Here is a 23742-nt window from a genome sequence, read left to right as displayed (position 1 = left end):
AGATTCAGCATGTGAGTAGTTGCCAGTAGCTGCGTTTCCATTACCCTTTAAATTGACATTGTGAATTGAAAATACGGCCAATGGAAGCAAAAACTCCCACACATTCAGGCAATTCGTAAGAGGTGTATTTTGTAAAACATCAATAGAAACCGTTTATTTGCATTTCTAACTGATGTAAGTAAGTCACCCCACTAAACACAGGACGTCGGATAGACGTGCAGATCATGTCTATATTGGGTCCGTCGGTCCATGACCAATTCTGGACATCTTTTCGACATCCAAACTAGGTCCACTACTTGGACGTCCAACCACGACCCTACTTGGACGTCATATTTATGGGCAACATTTGACGTTTGAACTTGGTAATTTTTTGGACGTCATATATACGGCAACAGTTGACGTTTGAACTGGGTAATTTTTTGGACGTAATTTTTACGGGCAACATTTGACGTTTGAACTGGGTAATTCTTTGGACGTCATTTGGACGTCTATAACAGGCCTATGTCTATATTACATGATTAGGCCTATAAAAATGTGTTTATTTACAAATATCAGCATTACGGTACCAACATGATTAATACTTACAAATAGTCTATATTATTTATACAGTACTGTTTTTCTGCTTTCTTGAATTATATACAAATTCATCTAAATGTACACTTAAAAATCTGTAATTAAATGTGTAGTTTGTTATATTAAAAGTATATGACCATACTAACAATTTAACATGAAAATATTCCCACATATAAATATTCCCACATATTCTCATAACGTTGAGTTCATGGTATGAATGCAATAAGTATGCGCTTTTTTCATGTCGGTTTTCCTCACATGGAGGTCCTACTGATGTTAACCTTTAGACGTGCAGAAAACGTCGAAAAAAAGACGCCGCCTGGCGTTACAAAACAACCCCTTTTATGGACCGGATTTGGACGTCCAAAAATGACATGTAAAAGACGTAATTCCGACATCACTTTGCGCAGTGGGACATAATCATTATTTGAAGAAGATGCGATATGTACGTAAACCTACCAGAATCACCTCAATACGTGTCTGCTCCCAAGTATAACAGACTTTCCTTGCCAATAATGTCTGGATAACACTCCTGCATCTCTTTTGATTTAAAGGCACACCGCAGAACTTTTTGTCCACTAGACATGTATTTTCAGACATACGTCTAGCGCCCCTAGAGGCCACAAGCGCCTCAGCACTGTTGGAAAGGAAAAGAAGACAACTCTTTAGGTCACAAAGTGTGCCTTCCAGCATGTCATATGAATATAATTTCATGGGGTTTTTTTTTTATAAAAAAAATGTATCAAAAGATTGCGTAGCTCACGTTTACAAGCCAGTTGTAACGGTGGTCTCTTGGTTAAAGTTTATAAAAAAATTGCCTTAAAGGGGAATCAAACCTGGTTCACCCATGTCGTAACCGTTACACTACCACAGCGCCACAAAGTCACGTGATATAAGTCATTCTCTACACTCCCCAAGTAGCCTCCAGCAAAATTCACTTAAAAAAAATAGTTTTCAGGTGCTAGACAGGACTTACAGTATGCAAGCAATATAACATTACTTACTAGTCCAAAAGCATGACAGCCAAGTCAGCACTGGTCAGGAACCCCTCTTCCTCCTTTTGTTCACGCCAGCGAGCTAACGCTGGCCCAATATTGATCCTCGTCCTTCCTTTTATTCTGTCACTCTCCCGTTTTCTCTTTCTGATCTCCTCCGACAAAACCTTGGGTTTCTTGTTCTTAGTTGCTGCTTCGGCCATGACGATAACATCAGGAAAATAAATAGTTGCGCTCTCACGTCCGAATTTGAGGAAGTGACGTATGCCGTAAAGCAGTCAAATTTTGTAGTTGTTTTTGTGCTTGGGTTACTACCCGAAACCACAAGTTTAAAAGTACGCGTAAAAGCGATACAGACCCCATCAGGCTTCGGTGGATATGCCATTTAACCTATTTTAAGTCGATGTACCATCACAATGGTCTTGAAAATATATTATACAGAATGAAAAACTACAAAGTGTCACTTTAAAATAATGTACTAATACCGCCAAGAAACACCGATACGTTGCCTCGATCTACTAAGTATAAGGGGCTTTCCTTGGCATTAAGGTTTGGAGAATACATTTATGTCTTCTTCGGTTAAAAATAATGTCTATTTGGGTGGATGTGATATTAGTAAACCTACCAACATCAGTCGACGTGATGTTTGGAATGATTACATTTCAGTCGCATATCATCGGTTAATGGAAACGCCGTCATTTCGCAATAGTTTTTTGTCTACATTTTGAAAATAACGCTAAAGTTTTGCGCAAGTTTGTAATGGAAATGCAGCTACTGACACTTTGTTAAACAGCTTATATTATACATTAGCACCTGTAGGTCAGCCATTCATTGTTGATTCTCCAGCAAGTGTGAATGTTGTAACTGTGCGCTGCTGTCTCTTTAGATGAATGGGGGATAAAGCATGCACGCTTTTGACATTGTTTCTGATGTTTTAGGTGCTGCGCTGAAGCATGTTGGAGAAAAGGTGTTTACCACAGACAGCGGTATGAGGAGGAACGTTCCAAAGGTCTTGGTTGCAGTTACAGATGGACGATCTCAGGATGATGTGAAGCAGCCTGCTATTAAACTCCAGCATGCAGGTAACACAAACGACATCAGAGGAATGGTGAATGTCAAAAAAAGTTTTTATAAAGTAAAATATTTTTGCAATCTAGCTTTTTGGAATATCGTCATGAAAACATTGTCTCAGTGCTCATTCTCCAAAACACAATTTCTCTTTCTTTTCATTTTGACCCGGCCATGCTTTTCACAGGCTTTGAAAGATTCATCCATCTTATGCGAACTATTTACTGTAAATAGCGGGCAATCTTTCAACTGTAAATTACAGTAGATGAATTACCGTGCTCTTTAAAGCCTTTGTGTTCTCGCTTTCACAGGCTACAGTGTGTTTGTGGTGGGCGTCGCGGATGTGGACATGGCAGAACTGAGGAATATTGGAAGCAAGCCCAGCGAGAGACACGTCTTTGTCGTGGATGACTTTGACGCATTCGCTAAGATCCAGGACAACCTCATTACGTTCATCTGTGAAACGGCAACATCCAGTACGAACTCATTCTTTAAATCTGCAGTCTCAGCTTTTTTTGAACTTACTTAAAATACGGGGAAAAAAACTTGTGCTCTTGTTTTACAGCATGTCCTTTGATTTACCTTGATGGATTCACATCACCAGGTCAGAACTTGATTCTGTATATTTAAAGGCTTGTCATATCCCCTTATGCTGTTGCTGTACGTGACTTGATGATTTATGTTTCGATGAAAACGAACAGGCTTCAGGATGTTGGAAGCGTTTAACATCACCGACAGGACTTTTGCTGGCATGAACGGTGTCTCCATGGAACCTGGGTCCTTCAACAGTTACATTGCATACAGACTCCATAAGGATGCATTCATTTCCCAGCCCACAAAGTAGGTCGCAGTATTGCACATGTTCTCCCCCCAGACTTTAATGATACCCGAGCGATGCAATTATCTTAATGATTTTCAGAGAGCTTGTGCAACAAAGATCTTGTTTGTGTGGCTTGAGTGTCACATATTTCAAATATTTCCATTGTGAAATAATAAAAAATTCAGGGAGAAGACTGGGATGTAGCAACCGTATGTGATTGGCATTTAAAACTGTACCAAGAGAGTCTATGTCTATGTCTTAATACTCCTCCATTAGAAAGTTTACTTCATAATGTGCTCATAATGATTTTTATTTATGTGCGGGTAAGCAGCTGTACAAATGGAAACATTTCGAGAACCAGAGAAGGGAAAATACTTTCAATATGTTGCAATGTTTCAAGGCCGTGAGTGGTTTAGTTTTTGTCACAGCTCTTTTTTTAGTTTGTCTGGTGCGACAAAAAATGTATATGTATATTTAAGCATATCCAGTTCTATTTCCATCAAACTTACCCAGAGGAAATCTCATGCAACCTGTTAGAAACATCATAAAGAGTCATAAAGTTTTAAGACCATTTTTCTCATTACTGAAGTGTGAACAAAGTTTGGTTTCTCTTGAAAGGGAAATTCATCCAGATGGTCTTCCTCCATCCTACACCCTCATCCTCCTCTTCCGCCTCCTCCCGGATACGGGCAAGGATGCCTTTGACATATGGCAGATAGCCGATAAGAATAACAATCCAGAAGTGGGACTCACTGTTGACCGTAAGGACCTTCTGTTGTCAGCATTGTTGCTGTAATGCATTTCGAAACACAAATCCTCTTAATGAATCCCACAGTTCAGGGCTGTTTTATGTTTTGTGGTGCTCTAGACTGATCGATGTGTGGTTTCTTTCTAGCCTCCAGCAGGACTATCTCTTTCTACAACAAGGACACCAGAGGTGAAATCCAGAAAGTCTCCTTTGATAACGACCACGTAAAGAAAATCTTCCACGGCAGTTTTCACAAGGTAGGGAGATTTTGATTACTGTACATTGGATGGCTACCGAGCCATTTCAAGGTTTAGTAAACATATATCAGTTATAATACAGAGTCAATCATGCCAACGTTTGAATGTCTTGAAAGCTCGCCAACAGCGACTCATGTTAACACACATAGCTTTCTTCTTGTGCCAGGGTGAACTATAAAGCCCTGAACTGGATTTAAATCCCATCTGTTGCTTAAATGAGATGGTTGATGTCCATCATTGTCTTGGGTATATGAATGGGTTTATGGATTTGAACTCGGTGTCTCCTACTACTCCCTACTGCCAGTTACAGCACATTTACAAAGTTGCGGGATTTCTCTGTGTGAATACGAGTCCCCGTAAAGTAGTAAAAAAGTGCAAGGAAGAGATGGATTGTTAAATGTCTCGGCCAATAGATTCAAAAAACGTTCCAAGTCTAGTTACAGTTTTGTTCCATGGAGCTTAATGAAAGATTTGTTGCTGTTGACTTTACCTTTGATTTAAATAGAGATATTTTAATGGTCCATATGGTGCACTCATAGCCTATAGACCCACCCGCCATCTTCATAGTAAGATCAGATTTGCAGGTTTGTGCAAGGGTGGCTGTACACTGTGCATGACAATACTAGACCCAGAAGCATCAATCAGTACTACAGTATTTCATATGTTTCCAAAGAAAATGTTCATGGTGGTTTTTTAACTGTACTGTATATAAAAACTTTTGCACTTGTATAGGTTTATTCAACCCTAAAGCAAACACTGTTTTCCAAGTGAAAGTAAGAAAGGTCTGACACTCAGGAGACTATAATGGATCTGCTGTAGTTAGTGCATGCTGTGATAAATGATGTCATGTTATCTGAAGAGTTTGTGGTTCAGGGGATTGAGCAGAAAACCATTGGTTTGGCTATGTGGTGTACCTTACTGTACTATACAAGATGATCTGCAATAACTGGCATTAAATGCACGACATGAGCTTTGGGTTAAAGGTGGTGTTTAGCTGACCATCTCGGTCACAAGATTGCAGACTGGGTACATGGAAAGGAAACTTTTGGTTTTAAAAAACCTATAATGTGTAAAGTTGAAAACGCTCTTTAAGGCCCAATAAGTAGAGGAGCTCAGATTCTCCTTTCATCAAAGGACACAAGAATAATTTCATGTTTGAAGAGAGATTTCCTATAGAAACTTTATCAAGAAAGCAGAAAGGCTCTTTAAGATTTAAGGGCTTTGTGCATTAATGTTGAGCTTTATTCAATGAGCATATTTGCTCATTTTTGCTCAAATTTGACATCCGGATGAATAGATGCCCTTCTGCAGTTGGGCTTTCACAGGCATCATTTGTGGCTGGATTTATTTGGTTGTGTACAGATTTGTGATCCATATTGCCATGCGACTGAAACACATTAACCACAATTGTGCTATTACCAATTGACCCAATTTTATTTGTTTATCAACTGTGCCAATATACAGTTTTACAAGAGCGCCAAGAGAGCCATAAGAAATCAAAACAGCTTTTAAAGGGCGTCTTTGGTCAACCGCACATTATCATGCAAAACAGTGGCCTTTTCTTCATTTCGTTCCTTTTATATCCAATCCCACTGATTATAAATTTAATAACTAAAATAAATCCACGAATGAATGATTTCCTAATTAGATTTGAAGGTCAGGCCGAAAGCCACAAGACTCGTACCCTCCTCAATAGATTCCAATTAGATCAGAGAGGCTCTGTGCCAAACTGACTAGCAAGAAAACTTTTTTAAGGCGTCATAGGCGAGCTGCCAAGCAAAGTCTTTTCCAAACCATTCACAGCAAATGATACATCATTGCGATAGGCTCATTGACAAAAATGTTTTGATAAAAAGTTTTCCAACTTAAAAATGAACAAAACCTCATGGGCTGCTACTTTCTAATGCAGAACCTCGTAAGTAAATAATGCAGAACCTCGTAAGTAAATAAGTGAATCTCCAGCATCTTGTTGTTGTTGATATTTGTGTTAAGTGCATTTCAGCCCAACATAGACATAGTGAAATAGTATTAAAATTCCTAGAAATAAGGTAGAGAAAATGGAAGGAAGGGATGTTCTGCCAAACATGCAACTATAAAATGGAGTCAGATAGATACAGTGAAAGCCTGACAGTTGGGGGAGGACTAAAAAACAGCCCCAAAATGAAACCACATGGTAGGCGTAGACAGACACCATAGGTAGCCAGAATGAGAGGATTTGGGCAAGAGTGAAGACACATGGCACAGTTAAATGAGACGCGAGCAATGTTCCTTGGCACGTTTTGTTTCAACTCACCTTTACCTCTGGAAAAAGCACTTCTCAGCATTTAGTTACTGCAATAATATCTAGCCTATTGTATTCTTAATTTCCCATGAGCTATTGAACAAGCGATTTGGAAAAAACCTCCAAAGCTTTCCATGAGAGTAGCTACATCCAAACTTTAGAGTCGACTACTTCTGGCCAGCCAAATGCGGGATGTGGTTGCCAAAGATGGTGTTGACGGTATTGTGGCGAGAAATATAACCTTGCTTTGGGACTGCTGATCTACGGAGTAAGAAGATGTGAGAGCTCATCAGACTCTTTGACTGAGAAAAGCCAGACAGAGGATCATTAGATGGTCAGCCGCAGAATGACATCATAGTGAGATGCGGTGACGCTACATCTAAAGAAAATGTATGCCCCAAAAAAGGATGGAAAAAGCATTTTGGTGGTTGTATCTTCATGTAAAGTCCCGTTATGTATTCAAAGCGAAAATTACAGTTGGTCAACCATTTAATATCACCATTAGGGGCGATTTTGCTGACACAGAGATTATTCGAGTTCTGCTTTGCTTTTCTGTACATGATGAACTAATTAAACTCATCATCTGTTATTGGAAACATTGATAGCATCATTTTAATCACAGTTTATAAAACATCAGAGGGCATACGGTTCATGTCCAGAGGCATCATGGGCGGATGGTTTTGGAAAGGAGTTTCACTTTTTTTGTTCTGCAAATCCCTTTCATGGAGATTTGTGAACCAAGCCGAGATGTCCAATGTTCAGATGAATGAGTTCACTGATGCATTACTGACGTATTTTCACTAACGCTTGCACATTTATTTTCACAAGCTTCACATCTCCATTTCACCGAAAAATGTCAAACTGAACATCGACTGTCTGGAGGTGGCGGAGAAACCGATCAGTGCCGCCAACAACGTCTCCACAGATGGCTTTGAAGTTCTTGGCAAAGTGGCAAAGTCTGGTGGTGCAAAGAAAGAGTCGGCCACAGTGAGTACAAATTCATTGTGACAAAAGATTTAAACTATTAATACCATAAACCTACTTACCATTGTACGCTTACATTTAATTAAAGTCTCGCATGTCCGACCATTCACATCCAAAGCGACTGTACTGTATGTTCTGTCTGTGTTTCTTTTCAAGGCGCATGTGGGCATGTCATTTTTATTATTATTTTTTTATTCTGAGTCCCGTTGTTCAATAGAAGCCATCTGTAACATCCGTTTGCCTTCTCTTGTGTCTCCCCTCTCAGTTCCAGCTCCAGATGTTTGATATTGTCTGCAGTTTGGGCTGGACAAGTCGAGACAAATGTTGTGATATTCCAGCAATGGTAAGGAGGGATTGTGTATTGGGGGGGTTGTGTCCTCCCTGGACTATTAGTAAAAATGTTTGTAATGAATAGCAATAGTGGTGAACACCCGGCCGATTAAAATGTTTGTAATTACAGCAGGTCAGTGTTATTTCTCCAAACACAGCTGTCAAAATGTTGGGCAAATCCCAACAGTTGAGTTTCACTTTGACTTGTTTGCCCTTCCTCTCACTGCATCTTCAGACGGTCTCTCCGTAGCAATATGTCATCACGTCGCTTTAAAACCACAACAAGAGCACATAGTTCAACATCAAGCCTCATTACATGCATAACAGTGTGATTAGCGTGAAAAGTAATTAACGTATGCTTAAAGTTACAAAATTAAATACAGCTCTGACTTTATTTATTTAGACATCCAGATTTGAGATTATATTTATGAATTTGTCAGACACAACATTTGGTGCACTTCATCAATTTCACCAGAGTCCCCTGAATCGAGCCTATGACTTTGTGTTGCAAACTCTATTTACATCATATAGCCTCAATTATGTGTAAACGCAAATATAACACTTCCCATTTGTGCTTGTTGAGCATTTCATTGGCATTAATATATAGCTGGATCTTTGCCACGTCCCATGTCTGAACAATGGCTGCAGGGAGTTGCTGTCATTCAGTGAACTAATGCACCGACTTTCGGTGATGGTGGTCTGGCCTGCGGTCAGTGTTCCCATTCATTCCAGTTTAGATCTGGGCTTTGTGCAGGCCAGTCGTTTTGTTTCACACTAAACCCAGTAACTCTTTATAGTCTTTGCTTTGTTCACCGGGGCATGCTGGAACAGAAAAGGCCCTCCCCAAACGGATCCCAAAGTGCTCTAGAATGGCATTGCATGCCACAGAATTTTAAGGGCTTATCCAAACTTGTTATTGTGAAGAGAGTGTCCACATGCCTTTGGCCATGTAATATAAAAAAGGACAGGTAGTGCAATATAGGCATCTCTTCTATAATGTCTTTAGAGTTTTTTTCTCTGTATGCATATGAAAATAATTTAACAGTAAGTGTTTCATCAGATTTTTCTCATTTATTTATTCTAGCGAGATGAAGCCAAATGTCCTGCTCTTCCTCACTCCTGCACATGTGCTCAAGACAGCATCGGCCCTCAGGGTCCAGCGGGTCCTCAGGTAAGACCGTCACAGTCCCGTGACATTTCCTCCGACCGTGAGGTCACCACCCTTGCGTTGCCGATCTTGAAATCCCAGAAGCCCAGAGTTCACGGATAGGTTTTTTCCCCAAAGCCCCAGCGCTGTAATTGCAGTCCTGTTCTTTACATCAAATAGAGGAATATGATGATGGGGCCTCTTTTCATATACGCTGCTCTGCATGAATTGAACATCTGGGATTGCCTATAGAGCGCAGCGTGAGCTAATGACCGCTAACTTGCTCATGGGCTGAGGAGGGGATGTGCTAAAGGTCAAAAAAGCAGACGTGAAGTCCGTTGGGTAGCATTGAAAGATCTTACTCTTTGGAACCGTCATGACAGTTTGCTTATGAAATATTAAATCTTCTTAAATGTGTAAGCATGCTCTTTATGTTCTTTTTAGGGCAGCCCTGGTACAAGAGGTTCACGAGGTGAGAGAGGAGAGCCAGGTTCATCGGTAAGCCAAAATAGGCCTCTTTCATGTATAGTTATTAAACGTTACTAATAATGTTGCATCAGGTTCAATTTTAAACACTGTAGTTTATAATAATACTGTTATTACACGCAGCATAATTTAAATATACTGTAACTACACAGTGTATGAACACAATAGGTTTATTGTAAATACAGTACACAGTACTTCACTGATCAAAGCATCGACTTAATGCTTTATAAACAGCTATAAACTGCTTTACTGGTCTATGCTTGTAGTGAAAGCAGCATCTTGAATTAAAGTCAGAATTGAAGTTTTGCATTGTTTTTGGTTCTTGACTTCTGCACAATATTCTTTAAAAAAAATCCAGATAATTTACTCACCACCATGTCATCCAAAATGTTGATGTCTTTCTTTGTTCAGTCAAGAAGAAATTATTTTCTTCTTTGGATTTTTCTCATTTTAATGGACTTTAATGGAACCCAACACTTAACTCAACACTTAACAGTTTTTTTCAACAGAGTTTCAAAGGACTCTAAACGATCCCAAACGAGCGAAACAATTGTCATTTTTGACAATAAAAATAAAAATATGCACTTTTAAACCACAACTTCTCGTCTATCTCCGGTCCTGCGAAGCGCCAGCGCGACCTCACGTAATTGCGTAGTGACGTCAAAAGGTCACGTGTTAGAGTATATGAAACGCACATTTGCGGGCCATTTTAAACAATAAACTGACATAAAGACATTCATTAGTATCATTCCACATACAACAACGTCGGAACGGTCCTCTTTCTTCACACTTGTAAACACTTGGATGTATTTTTGCATACGCCGGCTCATCAAGGGACCAGAGATAGAGGAGAAGTTGTAGTTTAAAAGCGCATTTTTTTTCTTGCCAAAAATGACAATCTTTTCACTAGATAAGACCCTTATGCCTCGTTTGAGATCGTTTAGAGTCCTTTGAAACTGCAATTCCAAACTGCATCAAAACTGCCAAGTGTTGGGGTCCATCAAAATAAGAAAAATCATGGAATGCTCTCCTCAAAAAAACACAATTTCCTCTCGACCGAACAAAGAAAGACATCAACATTTTGGAAGTACATGGTGGTGAGTAAATAATCTGGATAATCTGGAAGAAAATTTACTAATCCTTTAAAGGAATAAAACCAACTAAAGGCACAAAAATGATACACAACTTATTGTGAACAGTGTTGATGCTGAGAGCTTAGTAAACATTTACCCTAAATGCTTGTAAGATTTTGAGCTCTAGAGAAAAGTTTTGCATGTCAATCGAGTGACGGATTCTAACTTACTGTGTTTATCTTTCCAGGGTCCAATGGGACCACGTGGGGAACAGGGCCCACCAGGTTCAATGGGACCACCAGGTCCACAGGGCCCCAATGGATTGTCTATTCCCGGTGAACCAGTACGTAATGAACAAAATGTGCAGTAATGGGTAACAGGGTTGTAGATTTAGCCTAAATTGAGCTTGCGCTCACAGGGGGCTTGTTAGTTTAGGACCAAACCGTTTTGGTCAACCAACCAATAAACTTACATTTCTCTAGGAAAGTAAAGAAAATTATTGTTTATTAATTGGTTTGAATGGGTGCATTTTAATGACTATTGTCAACATTAGAATTTGATAAAAATGACTACAAGTTTAAATTTTTTATGTAATGAGTTATGTTTGTTAAAATTTTGTGGCCATATCTGTGAAATCCAGGTTAAGGTCTCATCATTTAATGATGAGGAGCATCAACATTTGATTCCAGTCATTGAGTTCAATCTTTAACGTGATCTTACTCAATCGATATTAAAGATATCAAGGTTATATTTTCACAGAATGGTCTTTGCATTATGTAAGATGATTTTATAAAAAAATACTTTAGTTGGGTGTTCACATGCAAGACCGGGTCACTTGTGAGAAGTCATAAATTAATAATACAATTTTTATTCAATAAATTTTATTTAGAGGGTAATTTATGCTAGATAAACTATTATCTAACATTTGTACGCTAACAATTAGTTCCAACATTCATGACAAGTATCTCTTACACAGGCCGTAAAATGTAGCCTAGGGAGGTTGGAGTTACGAACCTGTCTGCCTACAGTGTTGAGTGGTTCTGATTTATGACTAAATGTTTCAAAGTCGTGAATTTAACAGAGCCGGCACGAACTCGCCCCCCTCTCCCTGTCATCCACCTACAGATGAGAATGTTCATGTCACTGAAGAATGAGTGGGGCCGCTTTTTAACAGCAGGGTAAAAGCGCTTTTAATTTCTTTCATTTCCAGGGGCGGCCTGGACCTAAGGGAGACCCTGGTGACGCAGGTCTACCTGGACAGAGAGTAAGTGCATTTTTGTTTGGATTTTATAAGCTTTTTAAAATAAACCAAAGTCGTGATGGATCCTGAAAGCTGTTTGGGCGTTTGTCAGATAAATGGTTTTCTGTTTTCATTACGTTTTGGCTAAATAAAAAGTTCTTCATTCACAAGTCCAGAGGAGTTTTCCATACAGAATGATTCCTTGATCATCCTAAATTCATTTTTGACTTTTAAAACAAACAAAAAACATGCAGTATGAATGTCAGGATGAAGGTAAATCACTGTCCACATTACTGGATGTTTATATGTGCAAGAGTTTATGTGGTTCAGTCGGTAATACCTTCCTTCTGCTTCGTGGAAAGGTTAAAGTTAGTCATATCTTGCTCAGCTTTAATCCACAAACAGCTAAATGATTGTTTGATGCATAAAAACTGTATTTTCCTCTATAATGAGTATATTTTTCCATCTTCCAAGGGTCCCGTTGGTGCTCCGGGTCCTCTGGGCCCTGTCGGACCTTCCGGAGGACGGGTAAGACAGATGATTGAAGTTAACATGCACTAAAACGCTTATAATGAGTTTTACACCTTGTTTAAGAGAGCCGGTTTTTAGCTTTACTATCTGGCTTGTTTTTTATCTGCTCAGGTCAGTTGAGTGTTTAATATGGTGGGTCCATCTCAGAAGCATGTTTACATCAATATAAAACCAGTATTGATTTTTATAACACACTTAATACAAATTCCTGGTCTTATTGAGGACGATTTATGCAAATAAAAATATCTTTGTTATCTTTAATCAAAATTAAATGAAAATGTCATCTTTAATCTTAAGTTATTACCTACTCCTACACCTTTGACTTCTCTCAGATGCCTAATACTAACTTCACGGTTCAATCAATTTTTGGTCTATAAAATCAATTCCTGGCATCATTTTTTATATTTTTGGATATCCTGTTTGACTTGGAAATATTTTGCCATCTTACTGAATTACAATGGGTTGAACTTCATTTTGACTACACGTTTAACTCATGGACTAAGAAATATGGACGTAGTGTCTGTGACATCACCCATAGGTTTGTGAAAAGTTTTTTTTGAAGCCAATAGTTGGTGGGACCTGCCATCTGCATCTTGGCAGCGCATCACTGTGCATCACTCGCTAATAACCAAAAATGGGCAAAGAGGCGGGACGTGGGTGGAGCTGAGGTGGCTGGTTGCTGAAACTACACCCACCTAGCTCAACGATAGTGACAACAGCTGCAGTTCCCCCGTCACTCAAGTGACCACGCCCTTAATTATGCAGAACTTTAATGGGTGGTTAACATTTCGCGTCTAAAACCGTGCAGAAAACCCAATCATCAGTTAGTTCTTGTCACATGACCTGCAGTGCACTTGCGCAATTCTGAAAAGTTGCGATGTTTTTAACTCGATGTGGTGCGGACGCGCCTGGAAAAACGAGTGCCGTCGCAACAGGGTCGCTTCCATTATGAGCGTGCATACCGCGCGCCTACATATGAAATAACGAACTTGAGCACACAATAAATGCGAAATGTGAATCGCCCTAACTGTGGGTTCACACCAGACGCGAGTTTAACGATTTGCGCGAGTAGATTACATACAAAGTCAATGGAAAGACTTGATCGGACGCGTCCTTGCGTGTGACGCGATATGGGTGGCACGTTTGTTGCGAAAACACCTCTATTTGCATCAAATGCGTCATCGCCAAAGTTGAAAATATTCAACTCGAGCGAAAAATTCGCATGACACGAAGTTAAATCCTGCGAGTAATCTAGAGCGAGTAATGTGATGCCCCGCGCTTGGTGTGTACATAGCATAAGGCTTACAAAAATGTCACCCATCACATTTGTCATGAAAAGCAAAACTAGCTCTATAGACCAAACTTAAAAAAGTTGGGCATTTTAACATGGGGGTCTATTGGATTGATCCCTTTTGGAGCCAGTCTCTAACGGCCAGTCAATGAATTGCAGATAAAGTCACTTCCTTGTTGGCTTCACGATAGAGAACGGAAATGTGCACCTTGGCATTTTCACTCCATGTCTGATTTGTTGATATTTTTGCATCTTATACATTGTATAATGCCATGTGTTTTTATTCAGGGACCACCAGGGAATGAAGGCCCCTCTGGACCAAGAGGTCCACCAGGACCAATGGTGTGTAAGACTTTTGAGCGTTGCTTATTAAGACCAAATTGATACAGATTTTCGGCGTTAATGATCGTTAATGAACAGTGATGTCGTGACTTCAGGCTGTTTGTGAATGCTTATTTTTCATTGCCTGTTTCCTTTCTTTAAAAAAATACTGAGATTATTGAAGTGCTGTTAGTTCTGTTAATGAATGTCGAATGCACGCCACGGTTTTAAATGTGATAAAAGACTTCACATCTGTCTATTAACTTTTCACTGGTCGCACGCAACAACAAACACACAAGAGTCTCCAGTGTCAAGGGTTTCACAAACAAATGAATCTCATGAGCCGATAACTTGTAATGATAGTTCTAAAGACTATATAATCTTGATAAGTCGGTTTACAATTACGCCTGTCTCACTCACTTACCTATAAGTTATTGCTTTTAATCACGTCTGGCTGGAAATGAAGCAAGAACCGTTGTGTTGTATGTACTTAAGGCTCATAAGAGGCTCTGTGAATCGTAGTAACATAAACAATCATTACAGTAATTTAGTGAAATTAGGGATCGGTTGTTTTCATAAAGTGTATATCAAGATGAATCATAAAATTATTTTTTGCATTTTTTAGGGACCACCAGGATCACCTGGGATGCCAGGAAACACTGGACAACAAGGAAAAATGGGAGACATCGGCCCCCAAGTATGCATATGTTCAATGAAAAATCACTGAGATATTATTTTAAGATGTTAATAAGGGAAAGAAAAGCTAAAATAATCTGATGTCTTCTGTCAATCACAGGGACCTGTGGGCCCGAAAGGGGAGAAGGGTGAACGGGTAGGTGTCTCTCTTTTATAAACTTCAGTAAAGGAAAGACTCACATACTTGACCTTTTGGTGGAGCATTACTTTTACTCACGATTTATTTTAAATCATTATTTATTTAAATTATTATGTAAATCATCCTGCACTGTTTGTACTGCTGACATGAATGAACATCTAATTTACCTGAGGAGAGACATACGTTTACTCTTTTAAACAATCAGATGATTATATCTTACACCATTCGTTGTGATTTTAACCATGTGGACAAAACAAGTCTTATAAGACTAAAGAGGATAACCAACCCAAATCTAAAGGCTAAGATTTACATAAAAGTGCGCTCTTTTGTTTGGCGCAGTTGGAAACTGCCAAACCAGTCATAACTCACTACCAACTGCTTAATACGTGATAAAATCCTCTCCTTCATAGTTGCGTAGGTTGTTTGTACAAGCCACTTATAACGACCTACAGTTAAATTTTAAAGTAAAGCGCCCTCTAGCTGACGTAAAATAAACAGGTCATTATGAGAAAACGTTTGACTGTTACTACCAGTCGAAATGCGGATTAGTTTCTATGTAACTTGTGAACTTTTTACATGGTCCCTTACCCACCATTTTTCCATTACCTTTATTCAGGCATACAAAAACCTGATGAATGTCTTGAAACCGAAACGCAGCTTATACTAACAGGTGTGCGAGGGCGATTGCTGATAGTATCCAATTCCCAACATTAACATTTATGCATTTTGCAGACACTTTTATCCAAAGTGATCTACATTGCATACATTTATGAGTATGGCTGCAAAACGATTAATCACAACTAATTGTTTGCGTAATAAAAGTTTTTGTTTAGATTATGAACAAAAACTGAGTGTACTGTGTATAATAATTATGTATATATAAATACACGCATGCATGTATAATTTTAAGAAAAAAAATCTATTTATATATTATTTATAATTATATATAATATAAAATATATATAAATATTAAAAATGTATATACATGTAAATATTTATTTAAATATATACTTGCATCGTTGTGTATATTTATGATGTAAACAAAAACGTTTATTATGCAAACGATTAGTCGCGATTAATCGTTTTGCAGCCCTATTTATGAGTATATGCGAAGAGTTCTGATTTTAAAGCGTTAAATGCCACCTTCGTGAAAAATTTGATCATGATATTAACCGAATGCTTTCACGTCAAATCCGTTAAATCCCACCCTCAGGCCTTTCAGAAATCCTGGATATAGTGACACCCAATGCAATATCACTATAGCAGAAACCTTTGCTTGGTCAAACACCACTTACTTTTCTCTCTGTTTTTCAGGGAGACACTGCATCCCAGAATATGATGCGCACTGTTGCAAGACAAGTGTGTGAACAGCTAGTCAGCAGTAAGAGGCTTTCTTTGTGTATATGCCAGTGACTACTATACAAGTTCTTTTAAAATGTACATATTATTTTTTTACTGTGTAAACCTAATATTTTTGATTTACCCTTAGGACAAATGAGCAGAATCGATATGATGGTGAACCAGATCCCCAGTAACTACAGAAGCAACAGTCCCGGTCCTTCTGGACCTCCAGGCCCTCCTGGCAATCAGGGTCCCCACGGAGAACCAGGTCAGCCTGGACCCAACGGTTTCCCAGGAAACCCAGGCTTGCCAGGATCTCCAGGAGAAAGAGGTATGTGATTCCCGAACAACTCTGTCAATTGGTTGAGAACCTTTCGCATTTGTATTTATCAATGTCATTGACCTCCTTAATATGCAAATAAGATTGTTAGCCCAGTGTTTATAAATGCACAGTATGAAACTTGACTAGCCAGGATTCTCTTAATTCAGGGTTAAGAATGACAGAGGATCAAGTGTGACATCCTTAATACATTAACTGTATACTGAAGAAGAATATACTGAGCTATATTTAGATACAAGAATATCATAGTAAACTAGAGGTTTTGTTTTTTTTCCCCAAAATTCTACAGTACTAACCAAGTATAATGCCCAAGGTATACTCGGGCCGTCTGATGTAACTATTGTCATCAGGAGCGTCCGCTGTCGTCCACACGAAAATGCATACACAAGAAAATTTTGAGACAGCACATTCCACTATAAACAACATACACAATAGCAATAGACAGTGTTGAATTTTCTACCTGCGGATACGCATGTACGTTCGGCACGGCGTGCGTGTTGGGCGCGCATGCATATCCGCGGTTGGGTGTACTTGAAAAGCTGTGCTGACGCATGCGAGACAGATGCAAGACAGATGCAAGACATGTAGTTGAAAATCTTGCGCGCGTATGCGTCCGCACAGCTTTCCAAGTATACTCAACCACGGATATGCATGTACGTTCAACACGTACGCAGGGTTGAACGTATGTGCGTATCCACACGTAGGAAATTATTCGGTGTGTGCAAACGCTGTCTATTGCTACTATCAAGCCCTTAAGTAACTATTTTTGCAACTGCAAGTCAACAAACTCTCATTAATTTTTAACTACATGTCAACTAACTCATTAGTTTTCTGCTAGATGTCAACTAACACAATACCTTTCAACTAAATGTCAACTAACTCTCCTTAATTTTCAACTGTGTCAACTAACTCTTCTTAATTTTCAACTATGTGTCAACAAACTCTCATTCATTTTTAACTATGTGTCAACAAACTCATTAATTTTTAGCTACATGTCAACTAACATATTCATTTTCAACTACATGTCAACTAAGGGGGCGTGCACACCAAAGCGTTTTTACGCGGCTGAAAACTCCCGGCGGACGCCGACTGCCAGCTTTCTTCAGCTGATTGCTTTGGTTGCTGTGAAACTTCTGCTTTGTTTATCAGTCGTTTTATGCCGCGCCGGTTGGTTGTTGTGCTATTTGTCCCACCCCTCCTCTAATGTGATTGGACGACAGTGAGAGAACTGACATTGACGAGCTGAGCTTTTCACCCAAAGTTGAATATTTTTCAACTCTTGTCGCTCAGCATTTTCAACCACATGTCAACTTACTTGTATTCATTTTCAACTACATGTAAAATAACTCTCATTAGAGTATGAGTTAACTGTTAGTGGTTGCGGTAGGGAAGGGGTTAAGGTTAGAAGAATACATTGACATGTAGTTGCAAAGTTACATATAGTCAGTTGAATGGCTGTTAAGGATCATCACAAAAAGTAATAACAGATGTTAAGTCTTTTAATACTCTAATTGCTGGTAGTTGACAAGAAGTTGCAAAAATATTTACAGTTAGTACACTGTCTAAAGTGGACTATCGAGGAAGGTCCTACTACAGGGATGTCCAATTCTGCTCCTGGAGGCCTGGTGTCTCTGTAGAGTTTTGCTTCATTCCTAATCAAACACAACTGATCCAAATAATCAAGGTCCTACTAGGCCAGGGGTATGCATGGAGGGCCACTGTCCTGCAAAGTTGAGCTCCAACCCTAATCAAACAGACATGAAAATCCTAATCAAAGGCTGCAGGATTACTTGGGAATGACATTCAGGTGGGTTTGATCAGGGTTGGAGCTAAACTTTGCAAGGCAGTGGCCCTCCAGGACCAAGAATGCCCACCCCTGTACTAGGCAGACTAAAAACTTTCAGGCACGTGTGTTGAGGGAAGTTTCAGCTAAAGTTAGTTTGGACACCCCTGCCCTAGAACTGATTAAATATGTGTTCAAACTTCTGGGTAATCCCACACAACAACTAATGAGTTTGGCATGGGCAACTTAAATAATCTAGTTACATTCATATTTGTTGTGCAAATGTATTTGTAAATTTAATCCTAGATTTTAAACGAAAGCTTGACTAAAAAGCGGTCAGATCTGGCCAGTTTTATTGAACAACCTCTCATTTCGCCTCAAAATCATTCAAAGTTGTATACTCTGTATAAGTCACAGTTTTGAATAGATTTTCCCATACCGTTCCAGGATTGCCCGGAGAGAAGGGTGAAAGAGGAAGTCCAGGTGTTGGCGTTCGAGGACAGAGAGGACCACCTGGACCACCTGGTATGACTTTCTTCAGACTAACTCAATCTCTCGTTCACTTTAAATTATATCCACAGTTTGTTAGCACAATTTTTAACCGTAGGGTTCAGGCGTAGTTACAGTAGCCTTTCCAAAATCTCTTGATTTATGAAACCAATTTTACTGATCATCATTATCGTCTATTTAACAACATTACCGGTATTTGCATGGTGAGTAATTTCCAGAGGAACAGTGAAGGTTTTAAGTCTGATAGATGAACATTTTCACAAAAATGATGATTCATCATCAAATGAATGGTCTCTTATGCAGTCTTATGCAATAGCTGGAATTAATTTTTCCAAAAGTTCAGGAATGATTGTTTTCCCTGGCTTGTTTAGACAGGTTGGTTCAGAAGTGTGCCAACCTCTCATTAAAGCGTGTTGTGACAATTGGGATTAAAAGAACTTTTAGAGTTTGATAAAAGGGCCAACGGGAGCGTGTTTGCCTCAAAGGGCGTGTAACAATATCTAGACAGATGAAAAATCTTTAAATCGTTGAGGCGTTTTCAAATGTGTTTCTTTTTGTTCTGCGCCTAGCTTCACCTATCTCAGGAATCCCAGAAAGCCATCGTCACAGAGAGGGTTGGGAAGCGAGAACAGATTCTCATTTTGATTTTATTTAAACAAATGAGTGGAACTGAATGATTGTTCCAGTAATGGTTTTGAAACGTCTCAATGCAGATGGCACTGAGCATTTTCTGGTGTGTTTGCTCATGAATCAGCAATCAAAACAGTTTACTGAAATCTTGGATGAGTTTCCCCCTTCTGATGGAAATGAATGCAATAAGGATTGGGTTTCAGACACTGCACATTTATCTTTCCTAAAAAGACTGAAAGAGACATCAACAAGAACAAGAATAGTTATGTGGAATCAAAATCTGAATTAGAAATTCACTGCATTTCCCATCACTAGACTTTAAATGGTTTATGCACAGTGTAGGGAGAATTCGCCTTGCCATATCCCAAGAATTTCAACTGATGATTATGAAAGTAACTTATAACTATAATAATCATCGATCTGACCTCTACATACACTTGAGAACCTATAAATAAATTGGTTTTCATCAAACACACCACTTCCATTGTCCAAAAGGCAAGACTAGCCAGAATGGTAGTTTCCACGCTGAGTCATAAAGCAAAAGAAGTAGCACAGACGACAGAAGTAATCCACTTGTCATTAGACAGAGTTTGTACAGACATGTTTGGGGTTTTGAACGTTGTCAATCTCGATACTCAGTACAACACAAAGGGTCCGAATGATTTATTGCCTCCATGGTAACAACAGCGGCACACAAACACAATTCAGCATCCTCTCCACGGGCCATATTTAATAGCTATGCAATCTGCTAGTCTGCTTGTTTAAAACCACATATTCCCGAGAGCTAGGCCATCAGTAGAGACCTAGTGGAAATCTCTTTTTCTCGTACAAACAGCGCCAAGATCTCTGTGTGAATGAAACACACGAAGCTTGTATATGTACAGTAGGAGGAAGCCTGCGGTGAGGGAGTGACTTCAGTGTTTTTAGTGGAGACCTCATTGGCAACACATGTTCTGACTTTAATGTGCACGAGAGTCAGGGGACAACATTCCAGTTTGGTTTATACTGTCTAGACTGCAAGGGGCTTGGGGGGAGGCCAGCAGAGTTTCCCCCTTCTTCCTTTCAATTAAGTCATCAAAATATTTAAATTACAGTGTTCAAATCAGCTTTTCCTACCATATCCGGCAATGTCAGAAACTTGCTGACACCTCTCTTTTTATCCAGGTCCACAAGGGCAATCTCATACAGGACCACCAGGTCCCACAGGTTCATCCGGGCCCAGTGGCCCACCAGGGCGTCAGGGTTCTCCTGGTGTCAGAGGACCTCCTGGACCTCCAGGATACTGTGATTCTTCTCAGTGTGTAGGAATCCCTTACAACGGACAAGGATACCAAGGTAAACGCTTCTGTGATGTAAGCCAATGAAAAGCTTTGTTCTAAAGCCTGATGAGCTGCTGTGCTTTCTACATGAACGTACTAAATCAAATTGAACATAATCCTGCTGAAACCAGAGTATGGTTAGCAGGTCATCCCATTTGGACAAACCAGTTAAGCTGGTCTGATGGTTTAAGAGGGGTTTAGGGCACAACCACTGTTAAGACCAGTGTACTTACAATTGATTCAAGTGAGTTTGAGTTTGGCATTGTTAGAAGATAGCAACACTATAATAAAGCAACCTAAAATGTACGATAATCATAACCCCACCCATAGCCCCAACAACACGAGGTGAAGCAAATCGTTCAAAAACGTACAGATGTGGTCGTACAAATTAATGCATAAAATACGTACACATTGCCAAGAGGTTGCATTAGAATTGAATGTATTTCTATTAAATGTAATATAATCACAACTTAAAGTTGTGAATATGTCACAACTTAAATAAAGTTTCAATGGACTTTAAATTAAGTTTAATAATGCATTCTGGGATTCCCTCCATCATTAAGATTACTTAAATGACTAAAAAAATTGGCATCCTGATATATCCTGATAAATCCTGATACGTCCTGATACATCCTGATACGTCCTGATTTTCTATGTAGGCAACTCACTTGGTTTCAGAACAGAGCTTTCGAGTACGCTACAGTGTACTGTATAGTGTTGTTTAAATGGCTCGTGTTTAACAATATAACTGATCCATAAAGAATTGCATGTTTGTCATTTTTTACACTTTAAAAGAAGTAGTCATGTTGCCCCTGAACTAACACAATCTTTAACCTATTTCAGGTTTTGCATAGTAGGCTATCTAGACTGCCTGATCCCTTACGCATCCTGTGTCAGAGAGATTAACACACTCGCTCATGAGTTAATAAGGATAACCACCATGGATTAAAATGCTGAATAATTGCTGGCCGACTCTAAAACAATCGAAACCAAAGAAAGGACTGGACTGCCACTAACACCAGCTGAGCGCTACTATATCATACTGAAGACAGTGATGGTTTACGTACCTGTGGCCTGTTTGCTTCTAGAACTTAAACGGCAAAACAGCAAGAGAGAGCTTCTGTTTATTGAGGACGCATGTCAAACTACTAACAATGGCCATGGATGTTAACAGCGATTAGCAGTGGTAGCTCTGTATGACGGTGAGATGACTGTACATAAACTAATAAACGTTAATCGATGACACAGATAGGTTAACAGCAGTCATCTGAGCTTGTGCCTGATAACTTTCTTCTTGCTGACTGCTGACGTAACCTTGTTTGTTTTAATCTTTGTTTTGTTTTTTTGTTTCTTGATGTACGTGTATGCAGCCATCGCTCAGGTCGAAATGTAGTGCGTTCCTCTATATTAACACAACCATGAAGTTTCTGGTACGTTCGCAGGGTGCTGTGTGTTAGAAAACTTGCCGCTTAGTCATTTTTATTGTATTGTGATTGCTATGATTGTGTGATACCTCAGCGAGATCAAAACAGGAGTGGCCTCGTCCACAACCGAATTCTTTTCTCTTTTTTTACACGTATATTAGTTTAGGGAAACAACTGAACGCACTACAGATCTGGGTTAGTGTGGCTAATATTGTCATTTTTGTATTAATATCTTTTTAATTACTATTTTATTCTTAAGATTACATTCATACCATGTATAAGTTAAGAAATGTAACATGTTGGAACCCAAAAGCAAATGCTCAGCCGGCCAAATATTTCCAAGCAGGCCCTTACCAGCCGGATCCCGAAACCTACGTAGTGCCCATACCGGCCGAACCCTCAGAAGATATTGAGACGCAGTCACCGGGTTTAAGAAACCAGCGTGGAAAAAGATCGCTATCAAGACAGGAAGCCAAAAGAATAAAAACATAAAGCCAACGCTACTGAATTGTTCAGTCGTATGGTCTGTAACGTCAAAAAACTGCATTTTAATCTAGATCGAGCTTCGTTCGTATGCACATTTAACACGCTGAAGTGGAAATAAGGCTGATGTTCAACGCTGGCTTCCTTGGAAGAAATCTGTGTGCTAATGCTAACGGTTCCAAAATGTGTCTTTGCTTGTAACATAACTGCGTTTTGTATTTGTAAGAAATGGTTTTGTTTAGTAGCCCAGCCGGAGAACCTGTACTCAGTGTAAAAACTACGAATTATAAACACTATGAACTGATTCCTTGCACAAGTTTGAAAGATTGTAAACATGTTTGTTGCAGTGCAATTGTATGTCTTTTTCCCTCAATGAAAATGGCAAATGGGTCAAATTCCCTTCGTTCTTGTTAGACATGGCTTTTGTTTTGTTATCTTAAACTGAATATTTATCTGTTGTATACCAATTCGCGCCAAAGGAGGAATTGCATGCCTGTGTTGTATATTTAGTAAAGACGTTTACAATCAGAATATAGTTGTTTTCCAACACTATCGGTCTCGAATGGAAACTTGGAATTTGTTGCAAGACTATAGACATAGAATTGTTTCTCTTTCATGTCAGAATTGCACATGTGAATTCCATAGCCTTATTTTCTTATTTATTTCTGAATCAGAAGAGGCATTTTTCAATAAAACTACTGAAAATGATTCATGGCTGTTGTGTGTCGTCTGTGATCATCAGCATCCGGCAACATCATGTTGCGAATTGTTATTTTAATATTTCATGGACTGAAAAGGTTAGTCGTTTAAAAAAAGTATTTAGGATATTGTCTAAAGTTTGTGGTTTACTAAACTTACATTGACAAAAATAAAGGTTAGAAAACATTTGTAACCCTGGACCACAAACCAGTCATAAGTAGAAGGGGTATAGC

At 39.2% G+C, this 23742-nt stretch overlaps 1 protein-coding gene across 1 annotated transcript in view; it reads left to right on the top strand.

Annotated features, from left to right (window-relative positions):
* col12a1a (collagen, type XII, alpha 1a) overlaps positions 1–23518 on the top strand; it is a 72147-nt gene extending 48629 nt beyond the window's left edge. Inside the window, 21 exon segments of the mRNA XM_073869778.1 lie at positions 2507–2650; positions 2948–3112; positions 3202–3240; positions 3338–3476; positions 4075–4217; positions 4352–4461; positions 7571–7729; positions 7992–8069; positions 9141–9227; positions 9648–9701; positions 11010–11105; positions 11973–12026; positions 12477–12530; positions 14113–14166; positions 14771–14842; positions 14942–14977; positions 16295–16361; positions 16470–16652; positions 18892–18969; positions 20749–20919; positions 22671–23518. Of these exon segments, the coding sequence (XP_073725879.1) occupies positions 2507–2650; positions 2948–3112; positions 3202–3240; positions 3338–3476; positions 4075–4217; positions 4352–4461; positions 7571–7729; positions 7992–8069; positions 9141–9227; positions 9648–9701; positions 11010–11105; positions 11973–12026; positions 12477–12530; positions 14113–14166; positions 14771–14842; positions 14942–14977; positions 16295–16361; positions 16470–16652; positions 18892–18969; positions 20749–20919; positions 22671–22819 (2132 nt within the window). The 3' untranslated portion in view covers positions 22820–23518.
* The last annotated feature ends 224 nt before the right edge of the window (positions 23519–23742 follow it).

The sequence above is a fragment of the Misgurnus anguillicaudatus genome, chromosome 7, assembly GCF_027580225.2.
Source record: "Misgurnus anguillicaudatus chromosome 7, ASM2758022v2, whole genome shotgun sequence".
Taxonomy (NCBI): domain Eukaryota; kingdom Metazoa; phylum Chordata; class Actinopteri; order Cypriniformes; family Cobitidae; genus Misgurnus; species Misgurnus anguillicaudatus.
The sequence above is the reverse complement of the archived record's forward strand: the minus strand, read 5'-3'. Positions and strand labels throughout refer to the sequence as shown.